Source organism: Thunnus albacares, chromosome 9 (assembly GCF_914725855.1).
Source record: "Thunnus albacares chromosome 9, fThuAlb1.1, whole genome shotgun sequence".
NCBI lineage: Eukaryota > Metazoa > Chordata > Actinopteri > Scombriformes > Scombridae > Thunnus > Thunnus albacares.
In genome coordinates, this window is record NC_058114.1 from 12733973 (window position 1) to 12745068 (window position 11096).

An 11096-nucleotide genomic window follows, 5' to 3' on the forward strand; every position below is an offset into this window, starting at 1 on the left:
CAGCTCCTCTCGTAGGAGTCTGACTGATAACTTACTGCCGTCACAAATTGTGAAAGTGACACAAAGCCGGAGTGTTCTGCGCATTCAGGATATGAAGGTCGGGGAGAGACACAAAAGAAAGAGCTGATCTTTCATCTCGTCACAGCTATTCACCTTCATGTCAATAATACGCGGTGAAATGGGGTGAATAGAAAGAAGAGTGAGCCGAGATTACTGTTTATTTATGCAGTCGTAGATGTCTCCAAAATAGCAATTAAGAGGCTCTACTCCCCACAGGGCAGCTGGTTTCTCTTTGGCCAGTGGGAGGGCACAGACGTCAAACTATTTTTACGGTATTATGCTGCAGATTAAATGATTATGTTCCCGCTGAAACCAAAGTTTAGCTGCCCTCTATGCCGTAGAGGGACAACAGATTTCAGTACAACAGTAAATAAGATGATGTGGGCAGAAATATCTTCATCCTCCCATATGACTCCATGGTGATTATATAGACTGATGATCATATTGTGACCTACGCTGCCATATATACAGTGCGTACATTTCAACAGTTGTAGCAAGTGGGTATACTGCAAACTTATTAGCTGTTTCAGAGTTAAAGGGGACATATCATGCTTTTAGTGGTTTTCTATTATTTATATATGATGTTATGATGTCGGATGTCTACGTTTAATATGATCAAAGTTCCAAAACTTGAGGTTAACATATGTAGAGAGGCTCCCTGCAAGTCAAAAGCCTGGGCTTCAACCTGCTTTGAATGCTTTGTTTGCAATATTTTTTTCTATCTTGCCAACAAGCTGATGTCAACTTGTTGTGCATGTCCATAAACAGCTGTCCATTCTGTAGCCTTGGTTGCTAAGGTTGTTCCATGTGTTGTTTACGTTGTCCACTCTCATATTTCAGATCGGATTTCGGCCTCGAACATGTATGGATGCATTGAGAAGTTGACATTTCAATAATGAGAAAAAGTAGTGAAATCCTAGTACTATGGTTTGTTTCATGGTTTATTGATGTGGCCTCCAGAGCCGGCGGATGTTGAGGGGCAGCCTCTAAGAGCTGGCCAATCAGAACAGAGTGGGCTCCTCAGGAGGGGGTCTTAAGTAGACCGGAGCTAAAACGGCTTGTTCCAGACGGAGGCTGAAGTGAAGGGCTGCATAAAGGGCCAGTATAAGATAAATAAGGAGTTTTTTTAACTGTAAATTATGCAAAGATATTCCAGTAGAGCACTAAATATAGACCTGGAAATGTGCACAATATGTCATTTTTAAGGGAATAGTACATTTAGACAGACAGCAACAAACAAGCTACCTTCAGCTTCTACAGGCAAGCTTAAGTTCAAAAATACACCTACCAAAACCTCTAAAGCATTTATATTCTATTTGTTAAATTCCCACACAAACAAAACAGTGAAAATACAAACAACAAGCAGATGCAGATGAACAGCTGTCTGTCAAGAAGTACTTCTAGCATGTAAGTCACCCTAAAACCACAATTTATGTTTCTATATTCATGTTTGTGCAACATGTTAATTAGTGAGCTTTAGAGGTGCTGGTAGGTGTATTTATGCTAGCCAGGCTAGCTGTGTCCCCCTGTCTCTAGTCTTAATGCTAAGCTAAGCTAAAGCTAAGCTAATTCTCTGAGGCTCTAGCTCCATACTTGACACACAGACATGAGTGGTATCAATCTTCTCATCTAACTCCTGGCAAGAAAGTGAACAAGCTTATTTCCCAAAATGTTGAACTATTCCTTTAGTTAATGTTATACTCTCTTATCTTTTGAGTATTAAAAACTCAAAGGCTGAAAAGGTGGCTTTAAAATTTTGTAGTTTCTTCTGTCACATGAGCATGATGATGGTCGGTGTGTGTTTAGTTTTGTGTTGGTTATGGTATGAGCACATCCCTTGAGATTTCTTTACTCCACTACATAGTTCTTGCAGCTGTAGTTATTGTGAAAATCAAGGTCTGACATGCAGAACATACCAAGAGCATTTAAAGTACAATGCACTTTTAAACAGTTTAAACTAGCCAACAATATATGGAACCATCAAGTTGCAATGAAGCGACCGACAGGAGGACGGGTCCAGGTATCATCGGATAATTCGTAATTCATTTGTAATTCAAAAACCAAAAAACGGTAAATCTGTTATTTGGTGTCAGAATCAAATAACGAAAAACCAATCAAACCCGGCCCGTTTTTGGTTTTTGCCGATTCATTTTATCATTATTCCTTTTTGGATTGAATATCGAACAGGTCTGCGGACATCAAGCATGGATGTATAAAGAGAACATGACATCAAGCCAATTAGTTTTTTCATTTTAAACCAAAAACGAAAAATGAAATCACATGATCTATTCCTTTTTTGTTTCCCAACGAAAATCCAGAAAACCAAATTCAAAAGACCATGCAATTTTGGTTTAGAAATCAAGTATTTTTGTCAGTTTTTCTTTTAAACAAATAACAGATTAACCGTTTTTTGGTTTTTGAATTACAAATGAATTACGAATTATCCGATGATACCTGGACCAGGACGATATGATGAAAGAGACACCTGTCAACAACAGCAGGAGGAGGAGAGCGTGTTGACAACATCTGCACATCATGACAAGCATGAAACCTCTGAATCAGATCATATTTGTAACCATGTTTCCACAGATACTGAGGATGGGATAAACATTATGAGGATGGAATGAGGGTGGACTTTGTTTAGAGGCAGATGAATGTTTGATGAAGTAGGGATGGGCGGCTTGATACCCAATTATCAATAGTAGTCCTATAAGTGCTAATATTAGAATTTTGAGCATCAAATAAGAGCCAAAGGAATACACAAAAGCTCTTTATTAACTGTATTATGTATTGTTGCCATTTATATTAAAAGCTGCACTTTATTGAAATGTTGCTGTTACCTACATTAATTACTAGCTTTCTTTGTACTGAAGGGCTTGTTTTTAGCTTTTAGTTACTCAGACTAGCTAATAAATTATGAATAAATACCCCAATTCGTGCTGGCATTTGAGCAGTTTAAGTTAGTATCAATAACAGCAATCTAAGACTCAGAATAATCTGGTAGGTAAACTGGTAAACTTGAGTTATCGCCCATCCCTGCCATGCACAGCCACAACACAGAGACAACGGTGTGTTTATACCTCTCTCGGTGTAGCGGGTACATTTTATAGCTCGCAGACAACTCCTCTGCAGCAGAACAGGAGGAAAGAGGGTCAAAGTTACAAGGTGAAACAAATGTACCAGTAGAGGTTGGCAGGTATTATTGAAGATTGGTCACAAACAAGTTTTTACTCTTAATTACCAAGCACAGATCCAATAAAGAGATTTTTTTTTTACAGAGTACAACTGCACAGGGCTGAGGTTGGTAACTTTAATCAAATTTAGGTCAAATATGCTTAAACATTTGAATAACTCATTGAGAGAAAAGAACCAGCATCAGAGCATTGCTTTGACAGATCCATTAAACAGACACATGATACAAATATTGTAAATATCTCTTTCAAATGTAAAAACACAGATCATCTAATACACTCAAATGAAAACATTTAAACCACAGCTCCACTTAACATACTGGCTAAAGTGATAACTGCCCAGTAACACTCCCATCGTAGACTTAAATATGTACTGTATGTCATATATTTTGCAGGATTTGGAGGACACAACTGATGTATGTTGTTTTTTCTGCATTCAGCATCCCATAATCAATTACTTACTGCTCATGTACTCAATCATGCATTCAGCTGGTTATGATATGCCTACTTTGTTTATATTTCACCTCAGGTGGTCATCAGTTTCTCATAAATATAACTGGACTGAAGGAAAAGCTACTGCAATGGAAACCTGACATAAACTTCACTTTGTTTTTATCAGCAGCCTGGAAATGTTGTTAATGACTGTTACAGAAAAATCTATCATATTGATTTCTATCCAGTTACATACTCCTTGTGTACTGGGACTGACCTTCTCTACATGGCTCAGGTGACATGGATAATTACTTTTTTGGGATGATTTTCTTGATATTTTTGTCTTTATTCGATAGCTGACAGTGCAGAGAGACCAGAAACAGGGATGGAAAGAGGGATAAGTCCTTTAAGACAAGCTGTACACAGCAGAGAGCACCTGTGCACCTAACACTCATTTTGTTTATAGACTGAAGTGGCTGTTAATCAGTCTCTCCTCCCTTTGGTGCTGACTTATGTTGGAAGGGTAGAAGAGCTGCAGGCTGTCTCTTTACATCAAGGGTTATGCAGGTTCCTGCCTAAGTGTGCAGGGTGGTCCTGTGATTCAATCCAGTATTTTCTACCAAACGTCCTCCCTGACTTTCATTTAGACCAGGTGACTGAACTCTGCTGCTGCCAATCACCACAGAGCATTGATGAAGAGATGATGTCTGGTCCAGGATCTGACACCATTAAAAACAGACTTTCCTACTCGATTGTGGATGTTACGGTCTGCCTGAATCTTTTCTGCCTGGACATTATGCCACAGTGTGATTTGTCACAAGTACTCCAGTCCCTGTACACGAGGAATACAGAACTAGACTGAGAGAGAGTCTCTCACTCAGAGAACCTTGATTGATGTGTAACTTCCTGTTATATGGATATAAACGCCATTATCTTGGTACAACATTATCCATCATGTGTTGAAACTGAACATTTGTCAGATGTTGACAGTTTTGTTGGCTGTTTGAGGGCAACATCCAAACTTGGAAAATTGACTTTACAAGATGTTTAAGACCACCTGAATACACCAGTACTGGCCTTATAGACAATAGAGAACAAACCATCATAGATTGTGTCCTCCGTTCCTGTTATAGGATTCACATATGGGTTAGATACTTAAGACTATTATAAAACAGCATTTTGTATACAATGTATACATTAAAATGTTTCAATCTTTCGTTTTTTCATTGAAAATTGTGCACTGACATGTAGAAGTAGTCCGTAAAGTTAAACTTAACATTTCTTTTCACCGTCATGTGGAAAAGGTGACACAAGCAAAACTGCAAAGATGTAAATGGTCTTCAAAACAAACATTAGTCAAACCCTTATGAAAATGACAGAGTGCTGATGATGGTAATCTAATATTGTGCAGTACAGTCATTTGAGTAGCACATAAAAGTGTCAGTAAACTGGGCTAGAAGGTGGAAGCTGACAGCATGGGCTCCGTTCTTGCGAGGAGGGTTCAGGTGTGTTTGAACCAAGCTCGAGGATTGCTTGTATAATTCAACACACACACACACACACACACACACACACACACACACACACACACACACCACAGCTAATGAGACTGAGCACAGCTTGACACCAGAAGCTGCTCAAAGCAAACCACCCAGTATCCCCTGCACAACAATCGGCCTGGAAATGGTCCAAATTGTGTGTGTGCATGTATGTGTGTGTGTGTGTGTGTGTGTGTGATGCCAATAGAGGAACAGGAAATCTCAGTAGTTTCAGCTAACTGGTGGATGCATGCTTGACCTCCGCTTGTGTGTTTAATCATATGACCATAAAAATCACAACAAGCTGAATTTATGCAGCCGCGGTCTCAACGTTTGAACGCGACCTTCTTGCGGTCACAAGTGTCATTAAGGTTTATACGGACATCAGAGTCCTGATTAAACTGGGTCAAGCTTTATGATTCTCAAATAAAAGACGGGCTACCTCTCGGCGCAGCATATCGGGATGTAAACAAAGAAAACAGCGCATTAACACATGCACTGATGTTCATAATGATGGTAATGGAGAAAGTCTTGACGAATAAGAGATGGTGCTGTTCCACCGGATTTAACAACCAAACGCTCAGAAAAATCAAGCAAGTCACCATAAAGTTCACTTTTTAACCATTTCGCCATTTGAACAAATCACTTCCAGACAGCCGGAGTGCGCAAAGTGACAATTTCAGACACAAATCTCTAACTTACCCCATGCTCCGAGGATCTGGATGCTGTTTTTGGGACTGATTCCACTCTTAACTCTTTTGTCCTTTTTTCCTGAAAAGTGATTCGATTCTACCCCGAAATCCTGAACGTAAGTTACATTTCTGAAAAAAAAAAGACAAATCACTTCCGATTCCAGATTCCCCCCGTTTCCCTTCCAACAGTACTCCTCTCTTCTCAAGTCAGTTGTTGTACTCCAGCCTGCCTTCCTTTGTCCGCGGGTTTCCACGGCGAGCAACACCGCGGATCTGCCGTCTCCGTGCGTAATTACGCACCGTGAACCGTTTGGCTCAGCTCTGCGGGCCGGACAGACGGAGGATTGTCGATGAAAGTCGGGCAGCAGAGTGCTTTTAGCTCAAACCTCCTCGGGGACTTGTGCTGTGCTCCTCTCCTGTGCCAGATCACACTGGGATCCCATTCAACTCTCTCAGTGAGACTGTGGAGCCTCTTCAGCGCCATCTGTTGGTCACAATGCACACTACCGCTTGTAGTGTGCATTGTGACCATCAGATGGTGTCCCCCCTAACCCCCCCTCCCCCATCCACCCTTCCCTCTTTCCACTTAAATGTCAGAATGTTGAAATATAATATGTGGAAATGGCCTGCGGATAAGTGTTAAAAGTCCCCCTCAGCGCGTATTTATGAGATGCAGAAATATAAAAGCTTGCAGCATTTGAGATGACTGGTGGAAACACAGAAACCAAATGGCTGCTTTCAAAAATGCTTCAACAAATAATCAGTCATATGTACAATCCAGCATGAACTGCCTGTGTTGAGTTCACTTAAAATCAGATTATATAAACACACAGCTGTTTGTGCCCTTATAAAGAGGAGCATGGTGATCCTATCAAACACCACAGATTAATAAAGTCACAGGACAACATTAGATATCTAATGGGGGTCAGACAAATCCGGTTTTAAAAATATCATAAGGCTCAGTAAACGCCATCGAATAACCACATACACATGAAGTCCCTTGTGGAATATTATGCATTGATACAATGAATTTTCTCAGGAACTGAAGCACATTTATCAACTACCTGTGTTCATAATCACATAATATTACGGTTAACATATAATAAACCTGATGTACAAATATAACAGAAGACCCTTAAAATATTGTGCAGCACATTACACCAAAAAACAGAAAAATATGTATTTCTGTGAGAATATAGTTTCTTTCATATTCAGTGTCAATGTTTTAGTGATGGCTCAGTAGACAGAGCGCCTGTTTCTAAAATGCTTTGAATACTAATGGATCAGATCAATAATCATGTTTTGAATTCCTGAACTTTCTTATCGCACTGATTTTATTAAGAAGACTATTTATTAATTCCCCCTTTTTTATCCCACGTAACGTTTTAACTTTTTGACATGTTTAAGTCAGAAACATATGTAAGCATTCATACACACGTGCACATATGGGGTATACAATTATATAAACATTGTATTGAATATTGCAATTATACCATAGACATAAAATATATATATAAAAGGCCAAAAAGTATCACTGGGGAGATTTCTTTGTTTTGTTTAAGTGTTTTAAGGTTTTTAGAAATGTAAAACTTTCATGAAGCTACTAATTGGTTATAAAATGACAAGAAAACTGGAAGATATTTGACCCATTTCTTTCTCCTTATTAAAGCTTCACAGTGTTCCTCATAAAACTAGTGATGATCACTGCAGTAACATGCTTAGAAAGAGCTGCACTCCACCTCATTAATTCATACAGACCTTGGTTTGGAGTCACCACTGATTTAAAATAAACCGGTTATTTGCATGAATATAGGCTCAACATGGGAGAGCGGAGCATCAAATGTAGTGGAAGAGCAATGGGAGCAGCTCCTGTGCACTAATCGTGCTGCTCACTGGCCTGTTACAGCGATGCAGCTGACTGCTCCTCTATGCTGCAGGGAGGCAGCAGGGAATATCAGATCTCTCAACCCTCCTGTTCGTTTAGAAAGACACTTCTCAGCCCATAGAGGGCAGTTTGCAGTACAGCTGGATGGTCTGGGCAGGATGGAGCTGAACCTCCAGGCCTCTGCCTTTAACACACAGGGCATTAATCACCTCTTGCACCACGGTGTGCACAGATGGGTCTGCTTAGAGAAGATTTCTCTCTCTCCTTCACGCTCACTGTGGCATGAAGGACAGAATGACAGAGACATGCATGATGTGACAAACAAGGTATCATCTGCACCGGAAATAAAGTTCAAACAGAGTTCAGTCCCTCAGGGATCATTTTGGATGAAACCATTTTACAATGAAACTTGAAGGGAAAATGATTCAGGCAAAACTATGGCGCTTAGGGAATAACAATAATCTTTTAATAAGCATTTAGTATAAGTATGCATAAAAGTCAAAATAAAGGATAAATATCAAATTCATTCAATAATACATCATCTGTGAGCTAAATAATGACTTATATAAAAGCTAAGTCAATCAATCAATACAGTAATTAAAATTCATAGCTGGACAGAAATCAATGTATCAATCTAAATCTAAATCTCAGCAGTTATCATTAGCTCAAACAATGTCGGAAATCAAACAAACTCAATCAATGTATATCAGAATCTTGCAATGTCAAAGGTCAAATCATGCAGTAGATATCAAAACCTTGATCAATAGCATAAAAATCTATAGAATCTGTATCAATCAAAGTTATATCTATAAAAGTTGAATGAATCAATTAATAGAGGCACGAACAATGAAAAACATACAAGAAAAACAAATTAAAATGTAAATAGATCTTCAATTTCATGAATCCAGAAAAAAAACTTAATACTTAATGAAAAAACATGAAAAAAAATCTACTGAGAAACATCTTCAGACGATATGAAAACCTTCAGATTTTCACAATGACAATTGATTTTAATAATAATAATTTAATATTAATAATTTGTATGTGATATGTTTTTTTCCACAAAAAAAGTTTAGTTAACTAGTTAAAAATTCTTAAAATGATATCCACTCCTCCTTTAATGAAAAATCCAGAATCTATAAATATAAGAATATGTTTCCTTTTGACACAAGCTCTCTCAGGCTTCACTAAAAAGTCCATTTTCAGTGTTTGTGCACTGAAGGCTTCAAATTTCCACATCACACTTGTGTCAAGTTGCACACTGTAACACGATTGGCTTCCAAACTAGTTGTGATGTCACAAATCACGCTCACAGAGTGCGTACACGCCTCAAACTGAAATTTAAGGTGAGCACAGAGAAACTTTCCACCTTCAGCAGATGAAAGTGAAAACAGCCTTCAAGTCTCAAACTCTGCATATACATCATTCTGCACAGTGAAGCTCAAACATCCAACTGAAGGAACAAGAAGAAATACACATTTTTGGGGGGCGGAGGGGGACTTTAAGATCTCTAGCGAAGGTGTGAGATCATTAAAAAAACAACAAAATTACATTTAAAAGGAAATTACAAGTCAAGTTGATTTTCATTTGTTTCCAGTCTGGCAGCGAATCTCAATAAGGTCACTAATAATTGTCACTAATAAATCAAAATGTCACTGACACCCCTTTTTGCATCAAATGCCTGATAGCCACTACTGGTCAGTTTAAATCCCTAATAACCAGACGATAAACCAAAGTTGCAAGCAAGCAAATATTGAGTTTCTCTTCATTCCTTAAAAACATAAATGTTGCAAGTTAAGAAGATGGTAGACAAACCTGAAACAGCCTGTTTCACCTCCAGCTCAGTGATTCTCACATTCTCACACAGATTAAAAGCTTCGTTAAAGTCAGAGGACGCCTTTAGGCCCAATTATTTCAGCTCAGCTGGAGAGACAAGAGTCGGTCTGATCAGCAGGAAAGTGCCAGTAAAAAACTGATCAAGGTTATACTTGAGGGTTAAAATCCATTCAGACAAGCCAGCAATGTGGGCGAGGCTGCCACCTTCTGATAACTGCTGAATAAAGACCACTGACATTTTCAGGCTGATGTAAAATTTTATGAGGTAAATTAAAGGCCGCATTAGAAAAGGAATTCTCAGCCTGAAACGATGTGAGGATACGAGATAGATATTATTTTTATGGTATCAGTGATAGATTTTTTATGCATGGTGGTGGTCATCAATCTTATGGGGAAAAAGACCATAAAATAAACAATCTGACACAAAATTTGATTGCTCCGCCACATGGTGGAAGTAGAAGTTTTTTTTATTGATCTGAAACTCTCTTAATTCATAATGAGAACAGGCAAACTTTATCAAATGACAGAAAGGTGATTTTATAGTAAAAAGTACCAAACGGTTTACACATGTCTTGTTATAAAGTCTTTGAATGTACATGAAGAAACTGTTTAACTACTATCTAAACAAATGTATTACAAATGTAACAGTTCTCCATACAAAGGTCAGAGGCCAACAAAAAAGGGGCTTGTACCAACTCTGAGGTTTTGTAAAAGTGCCTCGGCATCATCTGTCTCATCCATCTAATTCTATTCTTCTCTATCTATTAAAATATTTGCCCATAATGTGGTGATAAGAAGATGAACTGACTAAAGATAGGTGATCAAAATATCAGATATGTTACATAGAAGTAAAATGGGTCATTGTTCACGTCATATTTTAAATTTGTTCAACACAAGTTATTATTATTATCATGTAGTAGTCTAGTAGTAGTAGTAGTGGAATGAAAAGCCATTTGAGCATTTATTCCATATCCTTGATATCAGACGTCGGTGTCCTTCACTAGTTCGGTCTTTGTCAGTGCTAATTAGACATCTGGTCACACTTGTGCAGCATTTTGACTTACTATTGAACAAAAACTCTTATTAGTCACTCTTTTTCAGCAACTAGTGATACTTTTGTCTAACTAACTCAAACATAATCCTTACTAGTGACACTGGGTGCCACACTAGTAGCACCAAAATCCAAATTAGTCAACATCTAGCTGTGGTCCTGTAGGATGTAGAGAAGTGGAATCTGAAAATCTGATTGGAAACAGACAGTTTCCTTTTCATAATAGGCTGAATATGAGACATTGTTAATCTATGTAAGTGAAGTCAAGACTGTAGATTCTAATTTCACAGTGATTTCTCCCGAGTCATAACCTTCATGGTGAACAAACGAAACAAATAGTGCATTTTTCAATTCACTGTTTCGATCAAACTGTAATATTATTGGTCGAATGTAAGGTAAATGAAAGCGACG

At 38.3% G+C, this 11096-nt stretch overlaps 1 protein-coding gene across 1 annotated transcript in view; it reads right to left on the reverse strand.

Moving 5' to 3' along the window:
* Nucleotides 1-6362, reverse strand: part of LOC122988546 (homer protein homolog 3-like) — a 52950-nt gene extending 46588 nt beyond the window's left edge. The window contains exon 1 of the mRNA XM_044360921.1: nt 5924-6362. Coding sequence (XP_044216856.1) covers nt 5924-5928 — 5 coding nt within the window. The 5' untranslated portion in view covers nt 5929-6362. The remainder of the gene's footprint in view (nt 1-5923) is intronic.
* Nucleotides 6363-11096: the final 4734 nt, after the last annotated feature.